At 44.6% G+C, this 16,491-nt stretch overlaps 1 protein-coding gene across 5 annotated transcripts in view; it reads left to right on the forward strand.

Annotated features, from left to right (window-relative positions):
• TTN (titin) overlaps positions 1 to 16,491 on the forward strand; it is a 356,587-nt gene that overhangs the window by 319,488 nt on the left and 20,608 nt on the right. For all 5 annotated transcript variants that reach the window (XM_077319578.1, XM_077319579.1, XM_077319580.1 and 2 more), the window contains 20 exons: positions 284 to 580; positions 677 to 1,264; positions 2,110 to 2,412; positions 3,479 to 3,775; positions 4,030 to 4,317; positions 4,412 to 4,711; positions 4,821 to 5,123; positions 5,334 to 5,639; positions 5,735 to 7,501; positions 7,910 to 8,206; positions 8,830 to 9,117; positions 9,226 to 9,525; positions 9,616 to 11,682; positions 11,805 to 12,107; positions 12,196 to 12,501; positions 12,597 to 12,887; positions 12,994 to 13,293; positions 13,405 to 13,710; positions 14,655 to 14,960; positions 15,364 to 15,645. In XM_077319578.1, the coding sequence (XP_077175693.1) occupies positions 284 to 580; positions 677 to 1,264; positions 2,110 to 2,412; positions 3,479 to 3,775; positions 4,030 to 4,317; positions 4,412 to 4,711; positions 4,821 to 5,123; positions 5,334 to 5,639; positions 5,735 to 7,501; positions 7,910 to 8,206; positions 8,830 to 9,117; positions 9,226 to 9,525; positions 9,616 to 11,682; positions 11,805 to 12,107; positions 12,196 to 12,501; positions 12,597 to 12,887; positions 12,994 to 13,293; positions 13,405 to 13,710; positions 14,655 to 14,960; positions 15,364 to 15,645 (9,495 nt within the window). The remainder of the gene's footprint in view (positions 1 to 283; positions 581 to 676; positions 1,265 to 2,109; positions 2,413 to 3,478; positions 3,776 to 4,029; positions 4,318 to 4,411; positions 4,712 to 4,820; positions 5,124 to 5,333; positions 5,640 to 5,734; positions 7,502 to 7,909; positions 8,207 to 8,829; positions 9,118 to 9,225; positions 9,526 to 9,615; positions 11,683 to 11,804; positions 12,108 to 12,195; positions 12,502 to 12,596; positions 12,888 to 12,993; positions 13,294 to 13,404; positions 13,711 to 14,654; positions 14,961 to 15,363; positions 15,646 to 16,491) is intronic.

Consider the following 16,491-nt stretch of genomic DNA (forward strand, 5'->3'; position numbering starts at 1 on the left):
GTTTACCCCCCAGCAAGCTGGGTACTAATTTTACCAACCTCTGAAAGATGGAAGGCTGAGTCAACCTTGAGCCGGCTGCTGGAATCGAACTCCCAGCCTCATGGGCAGAGCTTTCAGACAACATTTCTGCTGCCTTACCACCCTGCACCACAAGAGGCTCTCAGTGCTATAATACGAACATGCAAGATAGTTCAATTATGTACTATGTGTGCTTACTGAATATATATTAAGTATAACGCATATGGCTTATTTGTTTTCAATTCATTGTCCTTTTATTTCTCAGAAAAACCAAGCCCACCAGAAAAATTGGGAGTATCAAGCGTCACTAAAGACAGTGTCTCTCTCGTGTGGCTAAAGCCAGAACATGACGGTGGAAGCAGAATCGTTGGCTACCTTGTCGAAGCTCTGGAGAAAGGGCAGCAAAAATGGGTCAAATGTGCAGTCGTCAAGACAACTCACCACATTGTCCATGGCCTCAAGGAGAATATGGACTACTTCTTCAGAGTATTTGCTGAAAACCAAGCTGGTCTAAGTGACCCCAAAGAACTCCTCCTCGCTGTTACCGTTAAGGAACAACTGGGTATGTCTGCTAATACTAAAATCAAAGCAAATAGAAATTAAACTGAAAATGTTCTTTGAAGCCACGTTTTTAACATTTCGGAAATATCTTTTTCAGAATCACCGGAGGTTGACATGAAAGGCTTCCCAAGCAATACGGTTTACGTTAGAGCGGGTTCAAACCTAAAGGTTGAGATCCCAATATCTGGAAAACCATTGCCCAAAGTGACTTTATCCAGAGACGGCGTTCCGATCAAGGCAACCATGAGATTCAACACAGAAACCACAGCCGAAAGCGTCATCATCAACCTTAAAGAAAGCACGGCTGTTGATGCTGGTAGATACGACATCACGGCTGCCAATTCCAGCGGAACTACGAAGTCTTTTATTAACATTGTTGTCCTAGACAGACCAGGACCTCCTGTTGGACCTGTGGTCATTAGTGACGTCACTGAAGAAAGTGCTACTCTGAAGTGGGAACCGCCCCGTTACGATGGCGGAAGTCAAGTTACCAATTACATTGTGCTGAAAAGAGAGACAAGCACGGCTGTCTGGTCGGAAGTCTCTGCCACAGTCGCCAGAAATACTATTAAAATAATGAAGCTAACAACAGGAGAAGAGTACCAGTTCCGGATCAAAGCTGAAAATCGTTTCGGCATCAGCGACCACATTGACTCAGCGTGCATCAATATTAGATTGCCGTACAGTAAGTCACTTCCTGTTTGCTATAATAATAATAATAATAATAATAATAATAATAATAATTATATTTATATTTATATTTATATTTATATTTATATTTATATTTATATTTATATTTATATTTATATTTATATTTATATTTATATTTATATTTATATTTATATTTATATTTATATTTATATTTATATTTATATTTATATTTATATTTATATTTATATTTATATTTATATTTATATTTATATTTATATTTATATTTATATTTATATTTATACCCCGCCTCCCCCCGAAGGCTCGAGGCAGCTTACATAACCCTGTCCCCTAAAACCATAAAATGACAATAAAAAACGCTAATTTACAGTAATGGCAACAGCGATGGCGTAATCTACTCATTTACTCTCTGCATCCTCAACTACAGGAGGGGGGGTGACACTCTCTACTGCCAGTTTGTGAGGGGGGGCTGATCTTCTTTCTGCCCGGCCTCAGTTATAAGCCTGGCGGAAGAGCTCCGTCTTACAGGCCCTGCGGAATGCTGGTAATTCCCGCAGGGCCCTCAGCTCTTCCGGGAGCTCATTCCACCAGGTTGGGGTCCTGGTTGAGGCCAGGCAGGCTTCCTTGGGGCCGGGAACGACCAGTAGGTTAGCCCCCGCAGAGCGTAAAGCCCTGCGGGGGATATAGGGCAAAAGGCGGTCCCTCATATATGCTGGGCCTAGACCACGGATGGCCTTGAAGGTCAGAACCCTAGTTATAGTTATAGTAGTAGTAGTAGTAGTAGTAGTAGTTGTTGTTGTTCTTATTCCGACATAATTTTTTAGGTTTTATTAACCGGTGTTTAATTGAATGTTTGTGTAGCAACCCCTGGACCACCTTCCACACCCTGGATTACTAGTGTGACTCGAGAATATATCACCGTTGGATGGCATGAGCCTGTTTCCAATGGAGGCAGCGCAGTCATTGGGTATCATCTCGAAATGAAGGATAGGAACAGCATCTTATGGAAGAAAGTGAACAAGCTGCTCATACGTACCACTCACTTAAAGGTGACCAACATCTCTCCCGGACTTATCTACGAATTCAGAGTGTATGCAGAGAATGCAGCTGGTATCGGAAAAGCAAGCCATTCCTCTGATGCAGTGCTTGCTATTGATGCATGTGGTAAGTGCCAGGTGTAATGGACCGTGTTCCCAGTCATGGATTTAGTGGGAAACGTTCTGTCGTTGTCGAGGCATTATGAAATCATTCACTCCAATAGCAAAGTGGTTGGCCCCTTGCTGACAAGCATAGCTGTAGAATGGCAAGAAGATGGTTTCAGCCAACCCAAGAGACACCATATTTCAGCGGGGGGGGGGGGGGGTGAAAGAAAATAAATCTCTCAAATTTGGAACATGGGTAGTAAAGAGCAGATGCAAAGTATCTAAAGTTTATAGGAGGGCAATTGGGATGGGAGGATGTCTACCATTCCCCTCCTTCCAAGGCCTTTAGATGATCTGGCCATTAGGATGTAAAGAGTCACATGGAAATTTGAACGAATAGTACTTCCTCGGATCCAAATTACCCATCACCACCACGAACACACTTAAATTCCAAAGGGACAAACCTCACAACACTCATAAAAGATTTATGGAAAGTAGAAAATGTGTGTTTCTTTTTCATGCCCTAATTCCCCACAACCACCAAATTTTCCAATATAATATATGTATGGGATTTTTTTAAAGCCCTCCATGTACTATTTCAGGCAGTTCAGGAATGGCCAGAACTTGAGCAGCTTAGTCCTTTTGCACTGTTAGGTGTGCTAGAGCAGTGGTCCCCAACCTTTTTATCACCGGGGACCACTCAACGCCGGGGACCACTCACCGGGGACCACTCAACGCCTTTTACTGAGGCCCGGTGGGGGGGTAGTTTACTCCTCTACTCTCAACCACTGCCCTAGCGCTCTCTGATCGCTATGGTAATGTTTAAACATCCCTTCAAAATAAGATACAGACACGCCACAACAATGAAGTGTGTTGTAAAGGGCTGGGGGGATGAAGTAAAGGGGGGGAGAAGGCGTCCTTCGGGGCCCACCTCCAATTAGTCGAAGGACCACATGTTGTCCACGGCCCACAGGTTGGGGATCGCTATGCTAGAGAATTTCATGGTCCCTGCCTTCTCCCAGAATTATTCATGGGCCCTAACTTGTACTAGTATACCTACTAACTTATTTTATTTTTTTGTGTTGCAGAACCACCGAGGAATGTTCGCGTCACAGATATCTCCAAAACATTTGTCAGTCTTTCTTGGACAAAGCCAGCTTTTGATGGTGGTAGCAAAATTACTGGATATATTGTTGAGAAACGTGATCTGCCAAATGGAAGGTGGACAAAGGCCAGCTTCACTAATGTTATAGAGACTCAATTTACTGTCTCAGGCTTGACTCAAAGCTCCCAATATGAATTCCGTGTTTTTGCAAAGAATGCTGCAGGCTCAATTAGCAATCCATCAGATGTTTTGGGCCCCATTACATGCGTGGATACTTACGGTAAGGAACATTTAACTGCACTAGTATTAATTTCAAACCCTGTATTTTGGTTTACCGCTATCATTTTTTTGTATAAGATTTTATTTGAATTCAAGGTGTCGGGTTTGATGACACAGCACTGATTCAAATTCTGTTTGCTTTAATAAGACTTGTGTTAAAGTATGTATATTTGTGCATTAGTCATCCCCCAAAAGCTTTAGTCTGACACACTTTCAGATGTATTAATACCTTTTTATTCCGTATTGTTCATTAAGGTGCACCTGAAATAGATGTTCCACCAGAATATACCGAAGTCGTAAAATACAAAGCTGGTACTGCAGTTAAGCTGAGACTTGGCATCTCAGGAAAGCCTTTGCCTACAATTGAGTGGTTCAGAAATGGAAAAGAGATACAAACCAGCGCCCAGGTGTCTATTGAAAATACGACAGAATTTGCATCCATCCTAATCAAAGATGCAACTCGCCTTAACACTGGAAATTATGAACTGAAATTAAAGAATGCTATGGGCTCTGCAACTGCCACTGTTAGAGTACAAATACTTGGTACGTTTTAAACAATATTGCATTGTATTCATTCTGAAATTCAGTTTGCTGTACCCACTCTTATATATTAAAATACTTCATTTCGTCTTAACAGATAAGCCAGGACCTCCAGGTGGGCCTATACATTTCAAGACTGTCACTGCTGAAAAGATTAGCCTTCTGTGGGACCCGCCAGCCGATGATGGTGGTGCCAATGTAACTCATTACATTGTTGAGAAACGTGAGACAAGCCGTGTGGTATGGTCGGTAGTATCTGAAAAACAAGAACAATGCAATGCCACTACCACAAAAGTCATTAAAGGAAATGAATATATCTTCCGTGTACGAGGTGTAAACAAATTTGGTGTTGGTGAGCCACTGGAATCTGATTGTGTTATCGCTAAAAATGCATTTGGTAAGTTAAGTAGGTGTTATTAGATCGGCTCCTGGAAGTTTTATAGGTTATCTATTATTCAGTTATGTTGACCTGATGTGATTTTTTTTTTCTTTTAACACAAACACAGTTACACCTGGACCACCTGGTGTGCCAGAGGTCACCATGATAACTAAGCATTCAATGACTGTAGTGTGGAGCAGACCTACAGTGGATGGTGGCAGTGAAGTAAATGGCTATTACCTTGAAAAGCGTGACAAGAAAAGCCTAGGCTGGTTCAAGGTCCTCAAAGAAACTATCCGTGACACCAGACAGAAAGTAACAGGGTTAACTGAAAACAGTGAATACCAATTCAGAGTTTCTGCTGTGAATGCAGCTGGACAAGGACCATTCTCAGATGCATCAGATTTCTATAAAGCAGCAGATCCTATCGGTAAGAACCCATCCATGTTGATAACTGAAAATTTAAAACCAACTTACAGTAAACATGTATGGTAATATTAGGGGGAATATTTTGATGTTCTGCCATGATTATAGTTGTTTGTCTGCCTTCGAATGTGTGACATCTCAGGGTATAATTCGATGCTCTAGCTGTTTCGTATCTGTCTTTTGAAGTCTCATTGTTACTTTTATTATTTTACAGACAAACCTGGACCACCTGTTAAGCTGAAGGTTGTGGATACCACCAAGACCTCTGTCACACTTGGCTGGACTAAACCAGCCTACGATGGAGGCAGTGCAATTACCAGTTATGCTGTAGAAAAGAGAGAAGGAGATGAGGAAGAATGGAGTGTTGTCAGTGCAAGAGGAGAAGTGAGAACCACAGAATATGTTGTTTCTCATCTCCAGCCAGGAATCAACTACTACTTCCGTGTAGCTGCTATAAACTATGCCGGACAAGGTGAACCTATTGAGATGACAGAACCTGTACAAGCTAAAGACATACTTGGTATGCAATGTGATTTTGCTATTATTCTTAATATTTCCCCCCCACACATACACACATATTAATAACATGCATTTTAAACTTTCATTTTCTTGCAGAGGAGGCAGAGATTGATCTAGATGTTGCTCTCAGAACTTCCATTGTTGCTAAGGCAGGTGAAGACGTACAAATAATGATTCCTTTCAAAGGAAGACCTCCTCCAACTGTCATATGGAGAAAGGATGAGAAGAACCTTGCTGTTGATGAAAGATACACCATTCAAAACACAGAATCTTCCACGCTGCTAAGTATTCCTCAAGTCACTCGCAACGATACAGGAAAATATGTACTCACAATTGAAAATGGCGTAGGAAAACCAAAAACGTCATTTGTGAATGTTAAAGTGCTCGACACTCCATCTGCGTGCCAGAGACTGCATCTTAAACATGTTTCTCGTGGAACTGTGACATTGGTATGGGAACCACCACTCATCAATGGTGGTTCTGAAATAACCAACTATGTCATTGAAAAACGAGATGCCACCAAGAGGGCTTGGTCTTCTGTGACAGCAAAATGCTCCCATACATCATTCAAGATAAGCAACTTGTCAGAAAAGATTCCATACTTCTTCCGTGTTCTTGCAGAAAATGAAAATGGATTGGGTGAACCCTGTGAAACTTCAGAACCGGTCAAAGCTGCTGAAGTCCCTGGACCTGTTCAGGACCTGTCTATGAAAGACTCAACAAAGACTTCTGTGACTTTGCAGTGGACCAAGCCTGAATTTGATGGTGGTAGTATTATATCAGAGTATGTCATTGAAAAGAAACTAAAAGATGAAAGAGAATGGTCATACGCCGGCGTAACCAAAGCATGTGAATTTGAAGCTGATAAACTTAAGGAGCTTTCTGTGATGGAATTCAGAGTTTCTGCTAAGAATGAAAAAGGAAAAAGTGATGGTGTTATAGTTGGACCCATTACAGTGAAAGATTATGTAATAGCACCCGAAGCAGACCTTTCTGATATCCCTGGAGGACAAGTAACCGTGAGGATTGGTCACAATGTACACATTGAATTGCCATATAAGGGAAAGCCAAGACCTACAATGAGCTGGCTGAAAGACAGCATGCCTCTTAAAGAAAGCGAACTGATCCGCTTCAAGAAAACGGAAAACAAAATAAGTTTAAGCATTAAGAACGTGAAGAAAGAAAACGGTGGCAAGTACACCTTAATCCTTGACAATGCTGTGCACAGAAAATCTTTCCCAATTACAGTGATAACACTTGGCCCTCCATCTAAGCCAAAAGGACCTATAAAGCTAGATGAAATCAAAGCAGATAGCATGGTTCTTTCATGGGGAGCACCTGAAGACGACGGAGGAGGAGAAATTACCGGCTACAGTGTTGAGAAGCGGGAGACTTCGCAAACCAACTGGAAAATGGTGTGTTCTAGTGTAGCGAGGACAACTTTCAAAGTTCCTAACCTTGTAAAAGATACTGAGTACCAGTTCAGAATCCGTGCAGAAAACAGATATGGAGTAAGCCCACCGCTTTCCTCCATAGAGGTCATAGCAAAGCACCAGTTTAAACCCCCAGGTTCACCAGGGAAGCCTGTTGTTTACAATATTACAGCTGATGGAATGTCCATATCTTGGGATGCTCCAGTTTATGATGGTGGTGCAGAAATTACTGGCTACCACGTTGAAAAGAAAGAAAGAAACAGCATCCTGTGGCAGAAAGTGAATACTTCATCGATATCTAATAGAGAATACAGAATTATTGGATTGATGGAAGGCCTGGACTACCAGTTCCGTGTCTACGCTGAAAATTCTGTTGGATTGAGTTCTGCCAGTGATCCAAGCAAATTTACCTTGGCAGTGTCTCCAGTAGGTGAGTGGCTGACCCCTGAATCTAAAACACCAATCACAGCACACTGTAGAGCAGTAGTTGTTCTCAACCTTCCTAATGCCGCGACCCTTTAATACAGTTCATGTGGTGGTGACCCCGAACCATAAAATTATGCAAGTGTTCTTTCAAGAAATTAAACAAAAACGGCCCAATGGTGTGAAGGTCCATTGTTCGTGATTGTATATAAATTGGTTATAAATTGGTGGGCACCTTCAGGAGGAGCGGCAACAGTTGCGGCACCCCCCCCAGCCAAGCTGTTCACCCTGCCACGACCCCTGTGAAAGGGTCATCTGACCCCCAATGGTGTCCCAAGCCCCATGTTGAGAACCACGGCCCTAGAGACTTATGCTGATGTATAAATTACTATGCATGCATCTGTCTCCCTTTCAGATCCACCTGGCACACCTGATTACATCGATGTGACTAGGGAAACGATTACTCTGAAGTGGACTGCGCCACTTCGTGATGGAGGCAGCAAGATCGTGGGCTACAGTATTGAGAAGCGTCAAGGAAGCGGTGACCGCTGGCTGAGATGCAATTTTATTGATGTCAGTGAATGCCAATATACAGTGACAGGACTTAGCCCTGGTGATCGATATGAATTCAGAATCCTTGCAAGAAATGCTGTAGGAACCATCAGTCCTCCTTCCCAATCTTCAGGTTATATTATGACCCGAGATGAAGCTGGTAAGCACTGTTTGCTAATAGCTAAGCAACTGGGGGGTGGACTAGATGATCCTTGAGGTCACTTCCAGCTCTGTGTTTCTATGTTTAATAGAACCCGCAACTCCCTTAAAGTTTTGTGATAAACTAGACTATTGCATGTAACATTGCCTGATTATCGCCCTGTCTGCTGAACCATCAGTTCACACTATTCATTTATGTTAATACTAGGAAAAAGCATAAATGTTTTGAACATATAAATGCAGTGCAAACTATAATGCTATGCTACTATATTGCAATTTATTTATGTATTTTCAAATTTCTAGACTAGTCCTTTTGGCGTGGCCATCTTGGGGCGGTTTACAAAAGCAGAAACTCTGTAAATGGTGGCTAAGAAAATCTGGGCTGAAGCTGCATATGATCAGACAGTAAACTGCTCAAACTAGTTGCAGTTTAGTCTGTGTTTTGGGTTTGTTTGTTTGTTTGTCTGTTTGGTGAAGGAAATTTGTACTTTATTATTATATTATTGTTTGGGGATATGCTTGATTCTCTTATTTTAAAATGTTGTGTACTCTTTGGCTATCGGAGATAAATAGACCTAAAGGATGCTATAAAGTAATATCCTTTCATTTCTCTTCGTTCTCTAGTTGCACCATCCATCGAATTTGGCGCCGAGCACTTTGAAGGCCTCACCGTGAAAGCTGGAGAGACCATCAGACTTAAAGTTCTCATCACGGGCCGCCCGGTTCCTCAGGTGACCTGGCTGAAAGATGGAAAAGAAATTGACAAGAGATTGAATATGGAAATAACCAGTGCCATAGGCTATAGCACCGTCTTTGTGAGAGACGCTTCTCGGGACCATCGTGGAGTATATAAGGTAGAAGCCAAGAATGCATCAGGCGTCAAACATGCAGAGATAACCGTACGAGTCCAAGGTAACTTGGCATCATTTGTTCAAGATTTTAGTAGTATAGTCTTACATTTAGTAGTATAATCACGTTGAAATGAGCACCATTAAAATAACTGGTAATTTAATGTTACAGATACTCCAGGAAAAGTAGGCGGGCCAATCCGGTTCACCAATATAACTGAAGAGAAGGCAACGTTATGGTGGGAGCCTCCAGCCAATGATGGTTGCGCAGCCATTACTCATTACGTGATTGAAAAACGTGAAACCAGCAGGGTATCCTGGGCACTAATTGAAGACCACTGCGAAGCCTGCAGTTATGCCGCTGTTAAATTAATAAAGGGCAACGAATACCAGTTCCGTGTCTCTGCAGTCAACAAATTTGGCGTCGGAAGGCCACTGGAATCTGACCCATTCGTAGCACAAGCACAATACAGTATGTTTACCTTGAATTACGTCCCCATTTAACTCTTGCCAGTCTTCTCCAGAATGTTCTCTAACCTTTTTTCGTATTATTATTTTGCAGCGGTTCCTGAAGCACCTGGCACTCCAGAACCCAGCAATGTAACAGGAAACAGCATCACACTGACGTGGGCCAGGCCCAGATCAGATGGCGGAAGTGACATTAACCAGTATATCTTGGAAAGGAGAGAAAAGAAGAGCATTCGCTGGGTTAAGGTGTCCAGCAAGAGGCCCATCGCGGAGACAAGGTTCCGAGTCACCGGCTTAACCGAAGGCAACGAATACGAGTTCCATGTCATGGCAGAAAACAATGCTGGAGTGGGGCCTCCAAGTGACGTCTCCAGGCTGATTAAATGCCGAGAGCCGGTCAATCCTCCAAGCGCTCCTACCGTAGTCAAAGTGACAGACACGTCCAAATCAAGCGTCAGCTTAGAATGGACCAAGCCAGTTTTCGACGGAGGTCTGGAAATCATTGGCTACATCATTGAAATGTGCAAGGCAGATTTGGGAGAATGGCATAAAGTCAACGCCGAGGCTTGCATCGCGACTAAGTATACCGTGACGGAACTGGAGGCCGGCGAGCATTACAAATTCCGGGTCAGCGCTGTGAATGGCGCCGGCAAAGGAGAAAGCTGTGAAGTCCCTGCTTCCATACAAACAGTCGACAGGCTCTGTTCACCTGAGCTTGATATCGACGCTTCCTTCAAGCAGACTCACATTGTCAGAGCGGGCGCAACCATCCGTCTGTTCATCGCCTTCAAGGGCAGGCCGGTTCCGACGGCCGTATGGTCCAAAGCCGATTCCGATCTTAGTCTGCGTGCAGACATTCATACTACAGACTCTTTTAGTACATTAACTGTGGAGGAATGCAACAGAACTGACGCTGGAAAGTATGTGTTTACGGTGCAAAACAACAGCGGTAGCAAAGCTATCACTTTCACTGTCAAGGTGCTAGACACCCCTGGGCCACCAGGTCCTATTACGTTTAAAGACGTCACCCGAGGTTCTATCACTTTGATGTGGGATGCTCCTCTTCTGGACGGAGGTGCCCGTATCCATCATTACGTTGTGGAGAAGCGAGAAGCAAGCCGTCGCAGCTGGCAGGTTGTGAGTGAAAAATGTACCCGTCAAATCTACAGGGTCACCGGTCTTGCAGAAGGCGTGCCCTATTATTACCGTGTTTCAGCGGAAAACGAATACGGAGTAGGAGAACCGTGTGAATTACCAGAGCCCGTCGTAGCAACTGAAGAACCTGCTCCACCCAAGAGATTAGACATTGTTGATACTAGCAGGTCGTCTGTAGACCTAGCTTGGCTGAAACCTGATCACGATGGTGGCAGTCGTATCACCGGATACCTCATAGAGATGCGACAAAAGGGATCCGACTTTTGGGTTGAAGCCGGTCAGACGAAGCAACTCACTTTCTCTGTTGAAGGTCTCATGGAGAACAATGAATACGAGTTCCGTGTCAAAGCGAAGAATGATGCTGGCTACAGTCAGCCAAGAGAAGCCTTTTCTTCTGTCATTGTTAAAGAGCCACAAATTGAGCCGACGGCCGATCTCAGTGGAATTACCAGACAACTTATCACATGCAAAACTGGAAGTACCTTTACTATTGACATACCGATCAGTGGACGTCCTGCTCCGAAAGTCACATGGAAACTGGAAGAAATGAGACTTAAGGAAACAGACAGAGTAACCATCAAGACGACAAAAGACAGAACCACGCTGACTGTTAAAGACAGCATGAGAGGTGACTCGGGAAAATATTACTTGACTCTGGAAAACACCGCTGGAGTGAAAACATTCACCGTCACCGTAGTTGTCATTGGAAGACCAGGTCCAGTTACACGCCCCGTTGAAATATCATCGGTGACAGCTGAGTCTTGTGTTCTGTCATGGAAGGAGCCTGAAGACGATGGCGGCTCTGATATTACAAACTACATCGTTGAGAAACGAGAATCTGGTTCGACGGCATGGCAGCTGGTCAACTCCAGTGTCAAACGTACACAGATCAAAGTAACCCATCTCACCAAATACATGGAATACAGTTTCCGGGTCAGCTCTGAAAACAGATTTGGTGTCAGCAAGCCAATAGAATCTGTACCGGTGGTGGCCGAGCATCCATTCGGTAAGGACTAATTTATAAAAGGGATGTGCATAAATCTCCTCTGACCTTGCTTTAAAAACTTGCACAGCACTAATATTTCTCTCTCTCTCTCTCTCTCTCTCTCTCTCTCTCTTTAAAATTAGTTCCACCAAGTCCACCCACTAGGCCCGAGGTATATTACGTCTCTGCCAATGCCATGAGCATCCGTTGGGAAGAGCCATATCACGATGGGGGCAGCAAAGTTGTCGGATACTGGATCGAAAAGAAAGAACGCAACACAATCCTTTGGGTGAAGGAGAACAAAGTTCCTTGCTTCGACTGTGACTATAAAGTTACAGGGCTTGTGGAGGGCCTTGAGTATCAGTTCAGAGTATATGCACTGAATGCTGCTGGGTTGAGCAAAGCTAGTGAAGCTTCCAGGCCAGTAATGGCTCAAAACCCAGTCGGTAAGTAAAATTGGCAGAGAAGGTATGCTTCCTTCTACTGTTTTCATGGACGGCAGAACTGTAATTTTCATGCTGTGTTCTCTTCCAGATCCACCAGGTAGACCAGAAGTCACAGATGTCACAAGGTCTTCAGTGTCATTAAGTTGGACTCCTCCCCTTTACGACGGTGGAAGCAAAGTTGTTGGCTATATTGTAGAACGCAAGCCGTACAACGAAGCTGGAGATGGACGCTGGCTGAAGTGCAACTACACAATTGTCTCCGAAACCTTCTTTACCGTTACAGCGCTCAGTGAGGGAGAGGAATATGAATTCCGTGTTCTGGCAAAGAACGCTGCAGGCGTAATCAGCAAAGGCTCTGAATCTACCGGCCCTGTTTCCTGTAAAGATGAATATTGTAAGAGACGTGGATATGAGTTTAAAATTATGGGTTAAGAACCCAGGCCTTTTCAGTGTCCACGTGTAACTCTATTTCTCTTGCTTTTTTCACAGCACCACCTAAAGCTGTGCTGGACGCCAAGCTGCAGGTAGATGTCGTCACGATTAGGGCTGGCTCGGATCTTGTCCTCGAGGCATCCATTGGTGGGAAGCCAGAACCCAAAGTGTTTTGGTCTAAAGGCGACAAAGAACTGGACCAGAGTGAAAAGGTCTCTTTACAATACACCAGCAAGCATGCTGTGGCAATCGTCAAGTTCTGTGACAGAGGTGACACAGGAAAATACACTTTAACCGTTAAAAACGCCAGTGGGACAAAGCAAGTCGCCGTCTTTGTCAAAGTGCTTGGTAAATATTTTGCAGTTTTGTTTCTCGAAGGGACTCAATCGTCCTTCGAAGCCGTTTCTTTGCTTTCCTCGGGATCGTTAACTAATATTTTACTCCTTATCCGCAGATTCACCCGGATCGTGCGCTGGCAAGCTCACCGTTAGCAGAGTGACAGAAGAGAAGTGTACCCTGGCTTGGAACTTGCCTCAAGAAGATGGCGGAGCAGAAATCACCCACTACATCGTAGAGAGACGCGAGACCAGCCGGCTGAACTGGGTGATAGTTGAAGCCGAGTGTCAAACAATGTCATGCGTAGTAACCAGGCTTATTAAGAATAACGAGTACATTTTCCGTGTAAGAGCCGTCAACAAGTATGGACCAGGCCTTCCACTTGAGTCGGGACCCATCATTGCTAGAAATTCATTCAGTAAGTCCATTTCTCGCCACGGTGCCACTTGTTGGGGAGGGTCGACTTCTATCACACAAAATAGCTGATCCCCCTCCCTTCCCCGCCTCTCTCTTTCAAAAATATTTACAGCTATTCCATCAGCACCTGGTGCTCCGGAAGCAGCGGGCGCTGGCAAAGAGCATATCATTATTCAGTGGCTGAAACCAGAGTCCGATGGGGGCAATGAAATCAGCACCTACCTTGTAGACAAGCGTGAAAAGAGAAGTCTACGCTGGACACGGGTCAACAAGGACTATACTATTTACGATACGAGACTGAAAGTGACGAATCTCATGGAAGGCTGTGAATACCAGTTCCGGGTCACGGCTGTGAATGCTGCTGGTAACAGTGAACCTAGTGATGCTTCCTCATACATTTTGTGCAAAGAACCATCATGTAAGTTTCCAAGATTGAAATGAACACCTAATTGGGGGGCTGTATGAGGGGTCGTAATGACTGGGGAAGGCACTGGCAAACCACCCCGTATTGAGTCTGCCAAGAAAACGCTAGAGGGCGTCACCCCCAAGGGTCAGACATGACTCGGTGCTTGCACAGGGGATACCTTTACCTTTACTTTATGAGGGGTTGTATGAGTTGTGAGACTGGAACGGTCCAGTGGGATAGTTTGGGACACTTATTGTGTCCACAAATGGTTGAGGATCAGTTCCATTTTGAACAGTTGCCTCTACTGTTATATAAATGATTAATCATTCTGGGGATCTCAAAAGTAACTTTGGATCAGGGGCAATCCCATAACCAGACACATTCACAAACTGTGTATTTATTTTGATTCTGCTCCTTCAGTCGTGATGTACTCAGGTCAGTCAGAAAGCAAGTTTTCCTTTACGTAAGATATTCGGGGGCGGGGGGGGAATTCTTTCTGGATTGACAATGACAAAGGGTATGGTGCTGGCTACGATGGGCCTGATCTTCAGTAATGTTTTCTGCTTGGGGAAAGTGGAATCGATGGATTTCTTTTGCTTTGTACTCCGGGTTCACTGATCTCCTTGTCCAGCATTAAGAAAGATCCCCCACCCCCCAGAAGATAAACTTATGACTCTAGATCAGCCTTTCTCAACTTTTTCCCCATTGAGAAACCCCTGAAACATTCTTCAGGCTTTGAGAAGCCCCAGACGTGGTGCGAGAATGCAGAATATGGTTGGGTTGCATAGCTGTATAGATGAACACCTGAGGCCCCTTCCTTTCCCACTCCCTCCAGGCCCATCACTGGCCATTTTCAAGTATGATTGCAGAAATTTTGACGTAATGATTGATTTGGGAGTTAAAAGTGCAACCTCTTCTCTGTAGTAACATGAGGCATGTGTTATCCTTTTCCAAAGACACTCCCGCAGCACCTTCACCTCCCAGAGTTGTGGACACTACTAAGACCAGCATAAGCTTGGCTTGGACAAAGCCCACGTACGACGGTGGCGTCGACATATTAGGCTATGTCCTGGAAATGAAAGAAGAAAGTATGGAACAATGGTACAGGGCCCACACTCAGGCTACCATACGGAATGCTGAATACACTGTGACTGGCCTTAAGACGAGCCAGAAATACCGATTTAGAGTGGCTGCTACCAACATCAATGGCTTGAGTGAATACAGCGAGTCTTCGGCTGAAATAGAGCCCGTGGAAAGGATAGGTAAGGTCAAGATCCAGGTTTTCTTCTAAATGGGAATGTACACATTGGTTTCGAAGTAGTAGAATAGTAGTCGAATGAGCCTCTTGTGGCGCAGAGTGGTAAGGCAGCAGTTTGAAAGCTTTGCCCATGAGGTTGGGAGTTCAATCCCAGCAGCCGGCTCAAGGTTGACTCAGCCTTCCATCCTTCCGAGGTCGGTAAAATGAGTACCCAGCTTGCTGGGGGGTAAACGGTCATGACTGGGGAAGGCACTGGCAAACCACCCCGTATTGAGTCTGCCATGAAAACGCTGGAGGGCGTCACCCCAAGGGTCAGACATGACCCGGTGCTTGCACAGGGGATACCTTTACCTTTACCTTTAGTCGAATAGGAAACCAATATCTTGTTTTTACCTCTACGTGTGCAGAAAAACCAGACCTGGAACTTGCTGAGGATCTGAAGAAGACTGTGATTGTCCGGGCTGGTGGCTCTTTACGTCTAATGGTGTCAGTGACCGGCAGACCACCCCCCATCATCACATGGAGCAAGCAGGGCGTTGACCTGGCAAATCGCGGCATTATTGATACCACAGATAGCTATACGCTGTTAGTTGTGGATAAAGTCAACCGGTACGATGCTGGGAAATATGTTATTGAGGCTGAAAATCAATCAGGAAAGAAATCTGCAACAGTTCTTGTCAAAGTATATGGTAGGTACAAATACAGTAATGTATCGTAACTTGTAACTGCATAACTATGCCTATCTATCCATCTCTCCCTAATCTATCCACCTCTCTCTCATCTATCCGTCTGTCTATCACATTTCTTTGCCGCCCTTCCCTGAGGACTCAGGGCAGCTTACAACATCAATCCAAAATAATTGTGCAATTAGAAACACCTTAAAACATTATATTATTAATTATTAAAATCTATTTGTCTTAAAAACCCCAGGGCTCTTCACCTTCCCTCCAGTGGGAGGGTAGGGGAATAAAGTGCCGAGATGGGATTAGCTATATTGCATCCAGATGTTATAAGGGCAAAGCTCATTGCATTCAGGACTGCAACGGGTGTTAGATTGGGGGGGTTGATGGAAGAATTCTGCAGATGGCCTCTCCCTCCCCCCAGGACCTGGAAAGGCTGCAGGCTGGAGGCCCCCGGGATGGGAACTCACCTGCAGTGGCTGCTCTCATGCAGCAGAGATCTGCAGCCTCTGAGCTTTGGAGGGAAATGGAAGGAGGAGGGAGTGGTCAGGGGTGGGGGACGGAAGGCGATTGGCTTGCTGTTGAGACAGGCCAGCCGATTGAAGGAGGAGGCACGTAGGGGTGGGACAGCTGCCCTGAGTGGGTGTTAAGCACTGAGTGGCATTTAAGCCATGAGCCCAGCTCCTCCTCCTAGCCCTTACCAGAAATATTAAGTGGAACAGACGGGGAGGCCAGTTATTGTTGGACCTCAACCATAAGGAGCTCTGTATTACAGACCCAGTGGAAATGCTTTAAGTCCCGCAGGGCCCTGATCTCACTTGGCTAGTGGATGGTGGAAGCCCTGGCTCTGGTTGA

The sequence above is a fragment of the Paroedura picta genome, chromosome 2, assembly GCF_049243985.1.
Source record: "Paroedura picta isolate Pp20150507F chromosome 2, Ppicta_v3.0, whole genome shotgun sequence".
NCBI lineage: Eukaryota > Metazoa > Chordata > Lepidosauria > Squamata > Gekkonidae > Paroedura > Paroedura picta.